The following is a 17,230-nucleotide window of genomic DNA, read 5'->3' on the forward strand; positions in this document are numbered from 1 at the left end:
CATCATTTTCCCCGACACTGTTAAGGCCCACAATCACCCTTTTAGGGCCAACCCAAAATCAAGATTTTGTAGTATTGGTGGAAGGTTCAAGCCCAATTGGACCAAAATTATGGGTCCCAAGGTTGCACAGCCCAAGCCCAACTATGTGATTGAATAAAGCCTTCAATATTTATTTAATTTTTTAATTGGTAATTATTATTTAATAAATAAAAAAACTCAAAAACATGTGATTAAAATAGTTAAAAATTACTTTAATTAGGAAAAAAATTCACAATTTTATACTTTTACGTTTATATTTCTAAGGAAGATATTATTTCCTAATGAATTAACATATAAATTATCCATCTATTTTCCCACTCATCTAAATATGTAGCACAGATTTTATCATTAATTCCATAATTACAGACAAAATTTACTATTACTATCTCACTATTCAATTTTTATTTATAAGTAAAAGCCTAAAAGGAAAGAAACACAAAATTGATAGAAAATAAAAAATAAAAAATAAAAGAAAAAGAAAAGAAAGAATTGGTGGTTATAAAAGGGGTTGAGACTTGCCTTTTTCTCTTCTTGAAAAAACAAGAAGGCCAATAGTCATGGCGGTTCACCTGAACTGGTCTTTACCTACTAAGTCTTCCCTCGCTTTCCTCCATCGGACCTTCCAAGAAGCTCCGGCTCCTCCCAGACTCCTCTCCGTCCGATCTCAAAAGCTCAGCTCCGGTTCTGGAGATCCATTCCTTTCTAATGCTTCCGGGTTCGGACCTAGGAAATCCGCGAATTTGGATCGTCCAGAAGCTTCGATCGGATCTTCTGGTTCCTCTTCGTCTTCGGTTATTGATTTCCTCACATTGTGTCATCGGCTCAAGGTATGGATGTTTCCTCCTGTTTGATTGCCGTGAAAACCGAGGAAAAGAAAATGAGGAGATTCAAGATAGTTGATTTAGTTTATTTTATTTTAATGCAGTTCGTTATCAAGGAAACTAGGATTTAGGAATTGGCTTGATTGCATTTGATCTTGAAATGTGTTTCATATGTTCAGTACAAATTTCACACTATTGTGAAATTATAAAGTTGTTTGGATTGAAGCATTTTCGTCAGAGCCGGTAATACTATGTGAACCAAACAGTATTAAGCTGAATCAAGTATTGAACTAATGACCTAACTATAATCTCAATAGAAGTGTCTTGTTGGGCGGGAGCTCCTGATTCTATCCGCATTTGCGAAGAATCCTTATTTACAAGCATGTGATTGTTATCTCACGTTTTTTTTACATCTTTTAGACCACAAAAAGGAAGGGATGGATCAATAATGGGATAAAAGGTCCGGAGTCTATTGCTGATCACATGTACCGCATGGCATTGATGGCGTTGATTGCTGGTGACCTTCATGGTGTGAACAGGGAAAGGTTGGACTTGTTTGAACGTATCACTGCTTGTGCTTTTTGTTTTTAAACATATTTTCAGGTTATTCTCGGTGATATTTCTGCTTGTTTAAGTATTAACTAGATGATTATGATAATGATCTTTATCTTTTTATTTAGTTACTTTCCTTCTCTCTGTGGCATTCTCCCAACCATATTCTGAGATTTCTGCATTTTATTTATTATGAATCCTTGTTGATGAGTTGAACAAATTGTGCTCAAGATTCCAAATAATATCTAAACCAAAATATTTTGATTTAATGCTCAAAGTGCATTTAATCGGACCAGGATAGAAGAAGGAAAATAATAAAAGCTAGAAGGCCCAAGCTTGCATAGAGAGTTCAGAATACATTTTTTTACTTCATGAAGTTCTAGTTGTCTTTTCACTTCATTTATGAAATAGGAGGGGTGGTGGTGTGGGGAGCAAATGGAAGCAAATCCATAAGCTAGATTCACTGTGATCTATTTGTTCACAGTGTATCTAGCCTCCAAGAATTCTACACGGTAGATGATATTCATGAATCTGAGATAGGAACTGAAATTTACCATAAAGAAATGCATTCACACTTGATTTCACTTCAGAGTACTCCTCTTCCAAATATGAAGAGGTTTGGCCGCCAATCATGGAGAATTTGGCCTCACTCTCCATGTTTGGTTGAGAAAATGATTGAAAATGGTAGAAAACAAGATTATTTAAGAAATGATTTTTACTTCATGTATGAAACTGGAGGGGTGGTGGTGTGGGGAGGAAACTGAAGCTAATGCATATGCTAAATATCTCAAAACTACCATTGATTATATAACAATTTGTATGCAGCCACAACTTTAGTAGACAAACATAAACATGCCATTGATCAGTTCTGAGTCTTTGTTAGATAGTTATTTGTATATAGTCAATATTCTTTTTTCATTCACTACCTTCACCTAGATTCTTATTGAAATGTTTTGTGTCTTTATTTAAACAGGTGTATTAAGATAGCAATTGTGCATGATATTGCAGAAGGTACATCTTTAATTCTTTTAAGACACTCAACATCTTTTGGTCAAAATGTTAAATCATATAATAGAGTCAATAAAAGAAAAAAACTTGAATTGTTTTTTTGCATGAAAATTGGAAGTTCCAATGTTTATTTGATTTCTCAGCCTCAGATGTACTATGATGGTCTGTATGGGAATATTTTTAGGGTGAAGATGTTTGTATATCAAATTGTAAGCTGCCTTGAAAAGTGTGAACTATGCCCTCCGTTTTTTTTTTATATCTGCTTAAGGATTAGCTCTATCCCGGGTTTGTTCTGGATGGGTGCTTATATGGCACTCATCAAAAGAGTTCAAAATAGTACCAGATCCTTTAAATTGGAAGATTTTTACCCTATTTTCTATTATGCAGACTAGTGGTATATTTTGTTTTACTTTCTTGCACATTTTATCAAGTGAATGGATCTAACAACAACTAATCTAATTGAGATTCTTCAAAGAAAGATGTTCAAGAGACTTTAAAAGCAAGCTTAGAATTACCATTCAAAAGGAAAAGGGGTGTGGGTCTATGGTATTCCTTTCTTAAAGGTCTCTACCAGATTTCATAGGCCTTATCTACTGTTACATCTTGGATGATTTTGGCATCCTCACTCAGGCATGTCTAGATGCAAGTCATGCATTCTATTCAATTATTTTTTTAATGCTCAAAAATCGATGTGTTGTACTTGAGTTGCTATACAAGGAAAATGCTCTAGTTCTTTGTTCACAATATCAATATGTTTCTGTATGTATTCTTGTGTTGATGAAGGATATACAGCATCTAGATAATGTTTGAAAAAATAATAATAATTGTTCAATAGGAGTATAAAGTAATGGCTTCACATAATACTCAGTGCTATCTGTTGGTGTGTTTCATTTTACAATTTCATTAGTTAGCACACTTACATTTTTTGGGGGTGGTTTGAAGTTTGAGATACGTTTTGGATTTTGATAGCTATTGTTGGAGATATAACACCATCTGATGGCATTCCTAAAAAAGAAAAGAGCAGACTAGAGCGGGCAGCTTTAAAGGAAATGTGTGAAGTTCTTGGTGGAGGGATTAGAGGTACTCACTTTTGCTTGCTACTGTGGAAGACAGAATTAAAATTGTTATTTTTTTGGCAGTAAACTAAGTAATTGGATATTTTATTATCTTGCAGCTGACGAGATCAAAGAACTATGGGAGGAGTATGAAAATAACTCTTCCTTAGAGGCTAATCTTGTAAAAGATTTTGACAAAGTATGCATCATCTAGCATTTGTATAAGGTTTTAAATTTTATGATATTAACCAATTAGCAATCATATGAACTTTTAAATCTTAGAAATGACAAGAAGGTGTTGGATTGAAAAAAAGATTCCTCTGTTGTACTGCCTGACATTATTTTCTCACCTTTGACAAGAGATACCATGCTTTCGGACTCGGGATTTAATTTACTCAACTTAGAGAATGCTTCTGTTAAGATTTGTTTATATGCATTTGAAAGTATTTTTAGAAAATGGTTAATTATGGAATTTTTCTTCCAATGATGTCATAAAGTAACAGAAGATAAATACAGAAAGATGGTTAACATATGTGGACACAACATAAACATGCACAAATTGTAACAGAAGGTTATACATGTCTGTGACTAGTTTTCATGTTCATCCAGGTTGAACTGATTTTGCAAGCACTGGAATATGAAATGGGTAAGTTGTTGGTCATGAAATTATGTATGAGCATTGGACAGTCACCTGGTGTCATTCAATTTTTTAAAATTCTGGATTATAGTCATATTACTTCTTTCTTAAGACTTTGTTCCTAATTTCTGGTACATATTTATGGCAGTTCTGTTTTATATGAATACAAACAGTTGTAATGACTTTCTTCCTCAAGCCCATCCCTTGGGTCATTGAAGTATTTTGTTTTGTTTTGTTTTTTTGCACTTTTATCAAAATATTCTGCCTCCTGAATAGAGAACAGTTGGTGACAAGTTTATTGCTCAAGAAATTGTTTGACTGTAACTGTAGGGGTTAATTCTATATTCCTGATATCGTCTTTTCAGTTCTATTCCTCTGTACATTTACAAAATTGTTTGCTTATTTATCACACCTCTGAGCTATCTGATTGTTCTCATTTGATATTACTTATGACAGAACATGGTAAGGTCCTGGATGAGTTTTTCCATTCAACTGCAGGTAAATTGATAATTTCTTAAATAGAAGCAGGGTATATATGCAAATTGATGAATTATGCCAATCTACCTCAGTAACCATCAAATTGTTCAATTGGAATTCTTCTTTTCGATTTGCAGGAAAATTTCAGACTGAAATAGGAAAAAGTTGGGCAGCTGAGATCACTTCAAGGAGAAATTCATGGTTGGGAAACAGGCCGAACTGATCCTCTGGCTCAATCACAGTTTTCATTCAGCAAAGCCAAGATGTCTTTTTGAAACTAGATCATGTAGCAATCTCCTCTAACGAGATAATGTCCTCCTTATTCACCTCTTTTTGTCCTGGAATATGGGAGGATAAATTATTGGACTTGCACTCCAAAGCAATTGAAACATGGTTCCATCATCAGCAACCAAATTACTGAAACTGTCAGCACTTTGAAATTTGAGCGCACGGGAGTATTATATCCTGTTGTAGTATCATGGTACAGATGATGTTCTCTTTTCCTTTGTCTTCCCTCTTATCCTTACATTCATCAAAGATGGTTTGACTTTAATGACTGATTTGTACTCATCAAAGATGGTGTGACTTTAATGACTGATTTGTACTTAATTGATAGCAGTGGGAATTTTCATTCTGCTTCCAACTTCATTGCCTTTCTATATTCATATTTTACATAATGATCCAAGTAACACTGGTGGTTATAGTAAGAGTTGCTTTGCAGCTAAGCTTTTAAGTTTGTTGTCTCATGAGTTCCATGAGAAGCCCTTTCTAACTGCATAACCCGGTGTTAAAAGAGGTTTCGGGATGATGGGCACATGGAAGAGGGACATCAAACTATTGATGATTTCTTAGCTATTGGTTCTAATTCTTGGTGCCTGCTGTTGAGATGTGTCTTGCCAGTCATTTGCCTGTTGGGGCTCAGCTGAGGCAGCTGGAAATGTTGCTTATTCTATCATATGCACTATAGAGGATCTTCGAAATCTTCATTCTATGCACCTACAAAGGATGCTAGAAGACGGCAACGTTCTCTCTAATGAGGTCGCAAACCAATCATTTTGAATCTGAATTTTATTGTTCACTAATGCCAAAGTAGCGTTCCAATCTACATGCCTGATGTGGAAGCCAACAGAGAACGATCTAAAAACCAATGACATGACAGAAGTCAGAGGCTGAACAATGAAATGGTATGCATGGAACTGGTGGCGTCAATGGTTGATCAAAATACCATTGTCATTCATGATATTGAGACACGCTCATGAACACACAAACACTCTTGCTCTTTGCTCATGATTTGACTTTGAATTTTCACAATATATGGTTGCTTTTTTATGTTCAATGTGCAACTGATTTGTGAAGATTACACAAGCGATGAATTGTTCCGAAGGGAACAATGAAAAAGACTCTCCCAGGTTTCAAAACTGCCTCGGGTCGAACCACAATCCATGGGTACCTGAACACGTCTGGCCACGTTATACAGTGTCTGGGGTTCTTCTCCATGACTGCAGCAGCAGTTATGGGGTTCTTGTGCACCTCCACAAAACCTCCAGGGTGCACCAGCTTCAGCACTCCATGCTCTTCCTTGGCGACCGTCCCTACTGCCATGGTTCTCAAATCAGAAAGGAAGGATTGAACATGGAAGGAGAAGAGGATGCATACTTCCCACTTATATACGCATCCTCCTCCTACTAGCTTACAAATTTAAGAGGCGTAACACTCTATGACGATGATCTTTGGATTACATAGGATTCTTCGTTTTGCCCAGGCTATGTGGCGTCCAATTGAGATTATATTTTTAAATCTTATAACCGACTATGGAGGTTATCTACAGCAAAACACATACAAACACAAAATCTTCTTGGAGGATTCTAGAAGGGGCCACAGACCATTTCCCAATGGTTATCATGCTTGCCTCTTATATGGAATTTCCCTTTCAATGGTAGCTATTTTTCAACTTTCTCCCATACATATATTAATTAAAAATTTTAAAATAAATATTATAAATAATAAATATGATATCGTGATACTGGATAATGAAGGAATGCATGGTAATATCGGTATCATGAAATGGAGTTTGGATTACCAAACATAGGTATTTGATTCTTTTTAAGAACAAGAAATTGTTTGCATTTATTTTCATGATATATCCAAAATTTTGTGTGTTATATCTGTGCTCTATATTCGAAATTGTATATAAGATTTATGAAAAAATGATTTTCATGATTTTTATTGAGAGCAATAACCTTATATAAATATTGATAACTAGAATATAAGTAATAAATTATCTTTATATGGACTGATAAATTGGAAAAATCACAAAATATTGGCAAAATATCGGATTTGGACCGATAAATTGCCAACACATGTACACGTGTGAGTGAGCCAAAAAAATCGCCAATTAATGGGCAATTTTTTCAAAAAAACATCAATTTTTAAAAATATTTTTTTCCGTATTTTAAAATTTTTTATTTTATTTTAAGATTATATTATCCTTTTATTTTTAATTATTTTTCATAATTATTTTATTAATTCTATTTAAAAATTATTATCACTTCACTTTTAAATTTTTTTATATTTATCCTTTAATTTTAGTTAACTTTAATGTTTTTATTTTAAAATATTAAAAATATAAATTCATTCAAAAATTGCTAAAATATAAAAAATTAATAAAATTCTAATATTTTATAAATTAAAATTAATTTGATAAGATAATTATTAATATAATTTTTAATAAATTTAATTATTTAAATTAATTAATTTTAACAGCAAAAAGTTGTCACCATAAATTTGTAATAGAATTTTAAAAATTAAATTTCAAATAAAATATTTTATTAAAATCGAGTTAATTTTTTATTCAAAATTTAATAAAAATAATTTTTAATTTTTAAATAAATGATCCCAAATGAGAGTTTTGCGTAGAACTTGATCCCAAATGAAGTGAAAATCGAGTTCAATGTGTTTAAACCTAGCATGAAAAACCGAGTTAGCAGCCAAATGAGTTGCACTTTGATTGTCATACCCAACAAGAGGAGGAACAGATGAGGAGAAACACAATTCTTGGAGCACGGATCGTGTGATGTCCCACATCGGATAGGGAAGCAATGTAGAGGCTCCTCTTAACCAAGCAGATGCGTTTTAAAACCACGAGGGCTCCCTTGGGCCCAAAGCGGACAATATCTACATGGTTGGGTGTGGGTCGTTACAAATGGTATTAGAGCCAATTCCCGACCCCGGTGTGGTGGTTTGTTTGGCTCCGTAATCCCATGGTATCAGAGCCAGTTCCTCTTAACCAAGTAGACGCGTTTTAAAATCGTGAGGGCCCCCTTGGGCCCAAAGCGGACAATATCTACATGGTTGGGTGCGAGTCGTTACAGACCGAACCCAGATGATCTCTGAAGTAAGGGAAGCTAGGCCCAAGTTCCTGGCGCTATATATGTAGAGGCTCCTCTTAATCAAGTAGACGCTTTTTAAAACTGTGATATCTACATGGTTGGGTGCGAGTCGTTACAAACCGAACCTAGATGATCTCTGAAGTAAGGGAAGCTAGGCCCAAGTTCCTGGCGCTATATATGTAGAGGCTCCTCTTAACCAAGTAGACGCTTTTTAAAACCGTGAGGGCCCCCTTGGGCCCAAAGCGGACAATATCTACATGATTGGGTGCAGGTCGTTACAGACCGAACTCAGATGATCTCTGAAGTAAGGGAAGCTAGGCCCTGATATTACAGGAGATTACCCTTTGTTTGGTAGATGACTAAGATATCAAGTTTGGACCAAGGAAAGCGAAATACCCACTGGTACTTCAGTGATCATCTGGGCAAGAAGTCCAATTTGCATCTATATAACCTTGAAGATAAGGCGATTGTGTTGGTGCAGCTGGAGACCATAAGTGGAGGTACCTTTTAAATAACGAAGGATCCTCTTAACGGTAAGCCAATGAACTTCAGTGGGATTAGCCATGAATTGGCAAGCATTCTTAACAACAAATGCAATATCAGGTCGGGTGAGAGTGACATACTGAAAAGCACCAATAGTGCTACAGTATAATTTGGTATCCAAGAAGAGAGCACCATCATGTTGCGAAAGGGTTTTGCCAAGCATTCCAGGCATGCCTGCTGGCTTGGAATCCAGCATATTGGTAGGTGTGAGAATATCCTGGATATATTTGTGCTGATTGAGATGCAACATGGTTTCGTTGTGAATAACCTCAACTCCAAGGAAATAATTCAATCGTCCAAGATCACGGATGGCAAAGGTGGAGTTGAGATAGGAAATAAACGATGCGACCTGAGAAGAGTTATTGCCAGTGACAAGAATATCATCAAACGTAAACAAACAATATCAAAACATCAGTTGTGGAATGCCGAAAAAGCATGGGACTATCAACTCTTGAGGACCGAAATCCCTACTGAAGAAAGAAGAGCATGACTAAGCTTATGGATAAGATGTGTCATTCTCTCTCTCTCTTCCTCTTCTTAGTTTGTTGCATCACTCCAAATATGAGAGAGTTTTGATTTTTAATCATTAATGAGAGATGTATTATTGTCGCCTCTATATATATATATATATATATATATATATATATACACGCTCCGTTCAGAGCCTCGAATATTAGTCGAAAAGCACACCACCAATGATCGTTCACAATTCACTGATGCTGACCTTGTAGTTTGGAACTTTGGGTCACTCATTTTTCTGATGGGGGATTCACATGTGCTTTTCTTTAAAGGGCAAATGTCATTTAAAAGGGCATGTGAGGCAGTGAGGGTGGTGAAGATTAAACCTGTGTATTAGTGGGGAAAGACCAAGGGTTGTGATGTATTGGTGGATTTATCAAATATTATAGGATATTAAATATCAAAATAATATAAATAAAACAACAAATAATTTTAAAAATAATAAAATATATAATTATTAAAATCGAAACATCTTTAAATAAGAATAATTATAAGTTAAATATATTTAATAAAATTAGGGATACTAAAATTTAAATAAATTTTCATGTTATCCTTATTCTAATTTAATCTGACAATATTAATGATAAAATAATGAAATATATTTTATTTTTTTAATTATATATAAATTATATATTCATGATATCATTGGTTCAATCGTAGTTTGAGAATTAGTGCAATCACTAATTCATAAATTGATAACTTTTTCGATTAAATAATCAATCTAATTCTAAAATCATTGAGTAAATCAAGCTAAAGTTGAATCAAAATTTAAACCACCCACTTCTTATGCTCGGACCCAAAAAAGAAGTGAGAGCCTATGCTTGCGGAAGTATATCAAAGATGGCTGGAGGACGTTGCCTACCCTGAATTTGTTTTGGTATTCATATATTGTTATTATGGGGAGGAAATCAAGTAGTGTGATGGTGTTAGATGTGGGGTTCATGAGTTGAGTTGAGCCAACGGGGATTGTCTTTGGTGGATGTGGTTTTGATATAAAAGGCTAACCAAATATGTGTGTAATTTGACTTGTAATGTTGTGTTTAGTAGGAAGGAATTCACATGGAAATAAACTTTAGAAATTCTCAAATTCAATGTTTGGAATGGAGAGAATTTACTGAAAACAAAATTATATATTTTCAAGGATTTAGTACATAATTTGAAGTTTTTAATAAAGATAAGTGATATTTTACTAAATTTGGATAAGTGATAAGTGATAAGTGATATTTTACTGAATTTGGATTTCATTTAATGGATTTGTTAAATTTTTTCATAATTATTATGATTTAGTGATTTTTATTTTTATTTTTTACACTGTATTATTATTATAATAATAATAAAATAAACAGAAAAATGTGAAAAAAATAAAGTAATTAAATAAGAATTGGTAAAAAAACGTGTGATTAAAATAGTTGACAATTACATTAATTTGAAAAAAATTGACCCATCTATTTTCTCACCCAATCTAAATATCTAGCACAAATTTTATCATTAATTCCATAATAACAAACTCAAATTACTATTACTATCTCACTTTTTTTCTTTTTTTATAAGTAAAAGTAAAGAAACACAAAATTGATAGAATAAATAAATAAAAAGAAAAGAAAGAATTGGTTGTTATAACTTATAAAAGGGGGTTGAATCACAGCGGACCGTTTGGAATTTCGTTGTGTCTAAAAGTAGAGTTGAGCGAGAGACAGACTTGCCTTTTTCTCTTCTTGAAAAAACAAGAAGCTCAATAGTCATGGCGGTTCACCTGAACTGGTCTCTACCGACTCAGTCTTCCCTCGCTTTCCTCCATCGGACCTTCCACAAAGCTCCGGCTCCGCCTAGACTCCTCTCCATCGTATCTCAGAAGCTCAGCTCCGGTTCTGGAGATCCATTTCTTTCTAATGCGTCCGGGTTCGGACCTAGGAAATCCGCGAATTTGGATCGTCCAGAAGCTTCGATCGGATCTTCTGGTTCCTCTTCGTCTTCTTCATCGTCGTCTTCGGTTATTGATTTCCTCACATTGTGTCATCGGCTCAAGGTATGGATGTTTCCTTCTATTTGATTGCCGTGAAAACCAAGGAAAAGAAAATGAGGAGATTCACGATGATTGATTTATTTTATTTTATTTTAATGCATTTGTTATCAACGAAACTAGGATTTAGGGATTGGCTTGATTGCATTTGATCTTGAAATGTGTTTCATATGTTCAGTACAAATTTCACAGTATTGTGAAATTATCAAGTTGTTTGGATTGAAGCATTTTCGTCAGAGCCGGTAATACTATGTGAACCAAAACAGTATTAAGCTGAATCAAGTATTGAACTAATGACCTAACTATAATCTCAATAGAAGTGTCTTGTTGGGCGGGAGCTACTGATTCTATCAGCATTTGCGTAGAATCCTCATTTACAAGCATGTGATTATTATCTCACTTCTATCTATCTTTTAGACAATAAAAAGGAAGGGATGGATCAATCATGAGAGGCGACTTCCAGAGCCTATTGCTCATCATATTTACCGCTTGATGGCATTGATTGCTGGTGACCTTCATGGTGTGAACAGGGAAAGGTTGGACTTGTTTGAACATATCACTGCTTTTTTTTTTTTAACATATTTTCAGGCTATTCTCGGTGATATTTCTGCTTGTTTAAGAATTAACTAGACGATTATGATAATGATCTTTATCTTTTTATTTAGTTTTATGATTGAAACTGGCCAAGAAAGAGGATTCTTTAGGTGATTTGGCATGCTCTATTATCAAGAGATCAGCAATATAAGCATGCAATCATTTATTATCTGAGATCAAATTATTGTTAAGACATAAGCTGGTTCTTGATCTTAGTTCTAGAGACTTCTACATATATCAGTAAGTCTCTAGAATTGCAACAGTAGCTGAAATGGTTACTTTTAAAACTGAGGTGGTTACACTGTTGTAACTAGGATTAACAACCAGCTTATGTCTTAATAATAATTCTAGAGACTTCCTGATGTACAGATCTAAGAATATATATATCTTTCAAAAGGCTCTCGACACAAAGAACAGAGCTACTTTCCTTCTCTCTGAAATATCACTTTGTGGCATTCTCCCACCCATATTTTGAGATTTCTGCATTTTATCTATTATGAATCCTCGTTGATGAGTTGAACAAATTGTATTCAAGATTCCAAATAATATCTAAATCAAAGTATTTTGATTTAGTGCTCAAAGCACATTCAACTGGACCAGGATAGAAGAAGGAAAACAATAAAAGGAAGAAGGCCCAAGGTTGCATGGAGAGTTTAGAACACATTTTTTTACTTCATGAAGTTCTAGTTGTCCTTTGGCTTCATGTATGAAATGGTACGGGTGGTGGTCTGGGAAGGAAACGGAAGCAAATCCATAAGCTAGATTCACTGTGATCTATTTGTTCAGAGTGTATCTAGCCTACAATAAGCATTCAAAGTGTTATCAAATATCATATATATATATATGTCAAATTTATGATAGTTTTTAGAAGAATTCTACAGGAGATGATACTCATGAATCTAAGATGAGAACTGAAATTTACCATAAAGAAATGCATTCACACTTGATTTTCACTTCAAAATACTCCTCTTCCAAATATGAAGAGGTTTGGCCGCCAATCATAGAGAATCTGGCCTCACTCTCCATGTTTGGTTGATGAGAAAATGATTGAAAATGGTAGAAAACATGGTTTATTAAGAAATGATTTTTGGGTGGTGGTGCGGGGAGGAAACTAAAGCAAATGCATAAGCTAAATATCTCAAAACTACCATAGATTATATAACAATTTGTATGCAGCCACAACTTTAGTACACAAACAGAAACATGCCATCAGTTCTGTATCTTTGTTAGATAGCTATTTGTACACAGTTAATATTCTTTTTTCATTCACTACCTTCGCTTAGATTCTTATTGAAACTTTCTGTGTCTTTATTTAAACAGGTGTATTAAGATAACAGTCATGCATGATATTATAGAAGGTATGTCTTTAATTCTTTTAAGACACCCAACATCTTTAGGTCAAAATGTTAAATCATATAATAGAGCCAATAAAAATAAAAATAATAATAATAATAAAATAAAATAAAAAACTTGAATTGTTCTTTTGTATGAAAATTGGAAGTTCCAATGCTTATTTGATTTTTCAGCTCAGAGTTACTATGATGGTCTTTATGGGAATATTTTTAGGTTGAAGATGTTTGTATATCCAGTAGGAAGTTGCCTCGATAAGTGTGAACTATGTCCTTCCATTTTTTGATATCTGCTTAAGGATTAGCTCCATCCTGGGTTTGTTCTGGATGGGTTCTTATATGGTCCTCATCAAGAGAAGTTCAAAATAGTACCAGATCCTTTAAATTGGACGATTTTTACCCTATTTTCTGTTATGCAGACTAGTGGTATATTTTGTTTTACTTTCTATTATGTATTCTTGTGTTGAGGAAGGATATACAACATCTAGATGGTGTTTGAAAAAAATAATAATAATTGTTCAATAGGAGTTTAAAGTAATGACTTCACATAATACTCTGCTATCTGTTGGTGTGTTTCATTTTACAATTTCATCAGTGCTATCTGATGGTAATCCTAAAAAAGAAAAGAGCAGACAGGAGTGGGCAGCTTTAAAGGAAATATATGAACTTATTGGTGGAGAGATTAGAGGTACTCGCTTTTGCTTGCTACTTTGGAAGACGAGTTAAATGTGTTATTTTTTTGGCAGTAAACTAAGTAATTGGATATTTTATTATCTTGCAGTTGAAGAGTTTAAAGAACTTTGGGAGGAGTATGAAAATAACTCTTCCTTAGAGGCTAATCTTGTAAAAGATTTTGAAAAAGTACGCATCATCTAGCATTTGTATGAGGTTTTAAATTTTATGACATTAACCAATTAGCAATCATATGAACTTTTAAATCTTAGAAATGACAAGAGGGTGTTGGATTGAAAAAAACATTCTTTCTGTTGTACTACCTGACATTATTTTCTCGCCTTTGACAAGACATATTATGCTTTTGGAGTTGGGATTTTATTTACTCAACTTAGAGAATGCTTCTGTTAAGATTTGATTATATGCATTTGAAAGTATTTTTAGAAAATGGTTAATTATGGAATTTTTCTTCCAATGATGTCATAACATAACAGAAGATAAATACAGAAAGATGGTTAACATATGTTGACACAACATAAACATACACAAATTGTAACAGAAGGGTATACATGTCTATGACCAGTTTTCATGTTCATCCAGGCTGAACTGATTTTGCAAGCACTGGAATATGAAATGGGTAAGTTGTTGGTCATGAAATTATATATGAGCTTTGGATAGTTACTTGGTATCATTCAATTTTTTAAAATTCTGGATTATAGTCATATTATTTCTTTCTTAAGACTTTGTTCCTAATTTCTGGTACATATTTATGGCAATTCTGTTTTATATGAATACATACAGTTGTAATGACTTTCTTCCTCATGCCCATCCCTTGGGTCATTGAAATATTTCCTTTTTTCTTTTCTTTTTTTCGTATTTTTTTTTCTTGCACTTTTATCAAAATGTTCTGCCTCCTGAATAGAGAACAGTTGGTGACTGGTTTATTGCTCAAGAAATTGTTTGACTATAACTGTAGGGGTTAATTCTCTATTCACGATGTTATTGATCAAAAAAAAAAAAAAATTCTCTATTCACGATATTGTCTTTTCAGTTCTATCCTTGTGTACATTTACAAAGTTGTCTGCTTATTTATTACACCTCTGAGCTATCAGATTGTTCTCATTTGATATCACTCATGGCAGAATATGGTAAGGTGCTGGATGAGTTTTTCCTTTTAACTGCAGGTAAATTGATAATTTCTTAAATAGAAGCAGGGTATATATGCAAATTGATGAATTATGCCAATCTACCTCAGTAACCATCAAATTGTTAAATTTGAATTCATCTTTTTCATTTGCAGGAATGTTTCAGACTGAAATAGGAAAAAGTTGGGCAGCTGAGATCACTTCAAGGAGATATCGATGGTAGGCAAACAGCCCAAACTGATCCTCTGGCTTAATCACAGTTTTCATTCAGCAAAGCCAAGACGTCTTTTTAAAACTAAATCATGTGGCAATCTCCTCTAACGAGATAATGTCCTCCTTATTCACCTCTTTTTGTCCAGGAATATGGGAGGATAAATAATTGGACTTGCACTCCAAAGCAATTGAAACATGGTTTTATGATCAGCAACCAAACTACTGAAAATATCAGATCTTTGAAATTCGAGCACATAGGGGTATCATATCCTGTTGTAGTAGCACAGTACAGGTGATGTTCTCTTTTCCTTTTTGTCTTCCCTGTTATCCTTCCATTGATCAAAGATGGTGTCACTTTAATGAGCGTTTTGTACTTTAACATGATAGCAGTGGGAATTTTCATATCCTTACATTGATCGAAGATGGTGTCACTTTAATGGGTGTTTTGTACTTCAACATGATAGCAGTGGGAATCTTCATTCTACTTCCAACTTCATTGCCTTTTTTATATTCATATTTTGCATCATGATCCAAGGAAGGCTGGTGGTTATAGTAACCATTGCAGTGGAGCTAAATTTCTAAGTTTGTTGTCTCGTGTTCCATGAGAGGCTCTTTCTAACTGCATAACCCGGTGATGAAAGAGGTGTCCCGATGGGTGGGCACATTGAAGAGGGACATCAAAAGGTTGATGATTTCGTAGCTATTGGTTCTAATTCTTGGTGCCTGCTGTTGAGATGTGTCTTGCCAGTGATTTCTCTGTTGGGGCTCAGCTGAAGCAGCTGGAAATGTTGCTTATTCTATTCGTATGTGAGACACATGTTGAACACACAAACACTCTTACACTTTGCTCATGATTTGACTTTGAAGTTTCACAATATGTAGTTGCGTTTTTATGGCCAATTTGCAACTGATTTGTGGAGGGTTGCCTCACACCCACAATCTACAATACCCACTACTGCAAAATTCTAGCTTTGCAACCCACAACCAGAGGGAGAGGTGGAGATGAATCTAATTGTGAGGGAGGGTATCCTCGCCGATGAAAGACTGAAGTTTTTAGTCTACTCGACGGCCACCACCACGGTATTGCCAACACCATACCAAAGATCCTATAGTTCGGCAATGGTCTATTTTCTATAAAATCAAGTAAATCCTAAATTGTTTGTGCTCTCATCCTTTGGTGGATTCTCCTCTAGTCTTTGGAAAGGGTCACGGGTTAGGTTAAATTTGTTTTATTCTTCTGGTTTGATCTTCTCACTGATAGGTTAAAAGATTCAATTTCAGAATCATGGATGTTCACTTTTGGAGAATCTCTGATTTTTTTGAAAAAATTTTGAGTTTTTGTTGTGATTGAAAAGAAAAGAGAATCTCCATATTGCGTTGGAAAATTCTGTGTGACCTAATCAAGTCAATCAAATTAACTCAGAAACTCTTGTTGGTTCAATGTCGAGTTTATGCATTATATCGTATTTGGTATCTTTGTGCCAGCTGTTGAGGTGGATACGATTCAGCCGAGTCGTACCAAATTCAACCGATACTTTGAAGCTATACCGAGCAAGAGGACCACGACATAGTGGGCAGGTTGTGTGCTTATATTGAAGCCATCGGTCCTGGCAAATTCTGTGAAAGAGATGGTCACATCTCAATTTCTAATCTCCTCTCCTCCTTCAATTTTGCATGGACAGACAACACATTCTTCTTCTCCCTCCTCACAACCTAACTTTGGCTTATAGTGGCTTAAGCTGGGTTCTTCATCTCCATTTTGTAGCATGTCGACTGTGTAATTTGCTGAAAAGAAATGGTGAAGCAACAAAAACCAAGACCAGGTGATGGGTGTGATTATGTGAGTTAACATGATCAGTCTGGGAATGACATTAGGAAGAAGACGATTGTGGCAGATGGAGATGAAGAATTCGAGAAGGGAAGGAGGGATGGCTGAGATATGTGGCATACTACTAACTTGTAATCTGATTCTTCTTCCTGAGGGGTGGGGGGGCACGTTTTGAGGACATGAGGATTAGAGCTCTGTGCTATAAGCACATAGAGAACTTTGTGGTGATTTCTGATGGCTGGGTACTCAATAATAATATATGTCGTTGGCCCCATGTATTATTACAAGGAGGTTGAAGACTAGGACTGAAGACTAGGGAGCTCCGGCATGAAATACAATTTTGAATAAGATAGGGAAACTTGTGTTTTG

The 17,230-nt window shown here is 34.7% G+C and overlaps 3 protein-coding genes across 11 annotated transcripts; 2 read left to right on the forward strand and 1 right to left on the reverse strand.

Annotated features, from left to right (window-relative positions):
- Positions 1–583: 583 nt before the first annotated feature.
- On the forward strand, positions 584–5,232 carry LOC117924506 (5'-deoxynucleotidase HDDC2-like). 3 transcript variants are annotated; one of them, XM_034843133.1, is made up of 8 exons: positions 584–866; positions 1,281–1,405; positions 2,386–2,423; positions 3,390–3,500; positions 3,595–3,674; positions 4,085–4,121; positions 4,569–4,610; positions 4,727–5,232. In XM_034843133.1, the coding sequence occupies exons 1-8, from the start codon at positions 597–599 to the stop codon at positions 4,810–4,812; spliced, it is 789 nt and encodes a 262-aa protein (XP_034699024.1). In that variant the 5' UTR covers positions 584–596; the 3' UTR covers positions 4,813–5,232. The 3 variants fall into 3 exon arrangements, with proteins under 3 accessions (XP_034699024.1, XP_034699032.1, XP_034699040.1); XM_034843141.1 differs by lacking the exon at positions 4,569–4,610; XM_034843149.1 differs by lacking the exon at positions 4,085–4,121.
- Positions 5,233–8,420: 3,188 nt separating this feature from the next.
- Positions 8,421–9,274, reverse strand: LOC117914633 (uncharacterized mitochondrial protein AtMg00810-like). The gene is made up of 2 exons (XM_034830047.1): positions 9,212–9,274; positions 8,421–8,870 (listed from the first exon to the last, which is right to left on the reverse strand). Exons 1-2 carry the CDS (start codon positions 9,272–9,274, stop codon positions 8,421–8,423), a joined length of 513 nt encoding a protein of 170 aa, XP_034685938.1.
- Positions 9,275–10,727: 1,453 nt separating this feature from the next.
- Positions 10,728–15,521, forward strand: LOC117932267 (5'-deoxynucleotidase HDDC2-like). Of its 7 annotated transcripts, none has more exons than XR_004654161.1 (10): positions 10,728–11,066; positions 11,478–11,596; positions 12,975–13,012; positions 13,599–13,691; positions 13,785–13,864; positions 14,276–14,312; positions 14,818–14,859; positions 14,976–15,039; positions 15,180–15,325; positions 15,421–15,521. XR_004654161.1 is itself a non-coding variant. In XM_034853469.1 (9 exons), the coding sequence occupies exons 1-9, from the start codon at positions 10,782–10,784 to the stop codon at positions 15,193–15,195; spliced, it is 774 nt and encodes a 257-aa protein (XP_034709360.1). In that variant the 5' UTR covers positions 10,728–10,781; the 3' UTR covers positions 15,196–15,521. The 7 variants fall into 7 exon arrangements, 4 of the variants coding, with proteins under 4 accessions (XP_034709360.1, XP_034709510.1, XP_034709683.1 ...); XR_004654137.1 differs by having other exon boundaries at positions 15,424–15,521; XM_034853469.1 differs by having other exon boundaries at positions 15,180–15,521.
- Positions 15,522–17,230: the final 1,709 nt, after the last annotated feature.

The sequence above is a fragment of the Vitis riparia genome, chromosome 1, assembly GCF_004353265.1.
Source record: "Vitis riparia cultivar Riparia Gloire de Montpellier isolate 1030 chromosome 1, EGFV_Vit.rip_1.0, whole genome shotgun sequence".
Taxonomy (NCBI): domain Eukaryota; kingdom Viridiplantae; phylum Streptophyta; class Magnoliopsida; order Vitales; family Vitaceae; genus Vitis; species Vitis riparia.

Coding starts and splice junctions, on each gene's coding strand:
- LOC117914633 (XM_034830047.1), bottom strand. CDS start 9,274: ATGAGTGACCCAAAGTTCCAAACTACAAGGTCAGCATCAGTGAATTGT. Junction 8,871..9,211: donor ATTGTGAACGATCATTGGTG/GTGTGCTTTTCG, acceptor AACTCTTCTCAG/GTCGCATCGTTTATTTCCTA.
- LOC117924506 (XM_034843133.1), top strand. CDS start 597: ATGGCGGTTCACCTGAACTGGTCTTTACCTACTAAGTCTTCCCTCGCT. Junction 3,675..4,084: donor TTGTAAAAGATTTTGACAAA/GTATGCATCATC, acceptor ATGTTCATCCAG/GTTGAACTGATTTTGCAAGC. Junction 4,122..4,568: donor AGCACTGGAATATGAAATGG/GTAAGTTGTTGG, acceptor TACTTATGACAG/AACATGGTAAGGTCCTGGAT.
- LOC117932267 (XM_034853469.1), top strand. CDS start 10,782: ATGGCGGTTCACCTGAACTGGTCTCTACCGACTCAGTCTTCCCTCGCT. Junction 13,692..13,784: donor TATTGGTGGAGAGATTAGAG/GTACTCGCTTTT, acceptor ATTATCTTGCAG/TTGAAGAGTTTAAAGAACTT. Junction 13,865..14,275: donor TTGTAAAAGATTTTGAAAAA/GTACGCATCATC, acceptor ATGTTCATCCAG/GCTGAACTGATTTTGCAAGC.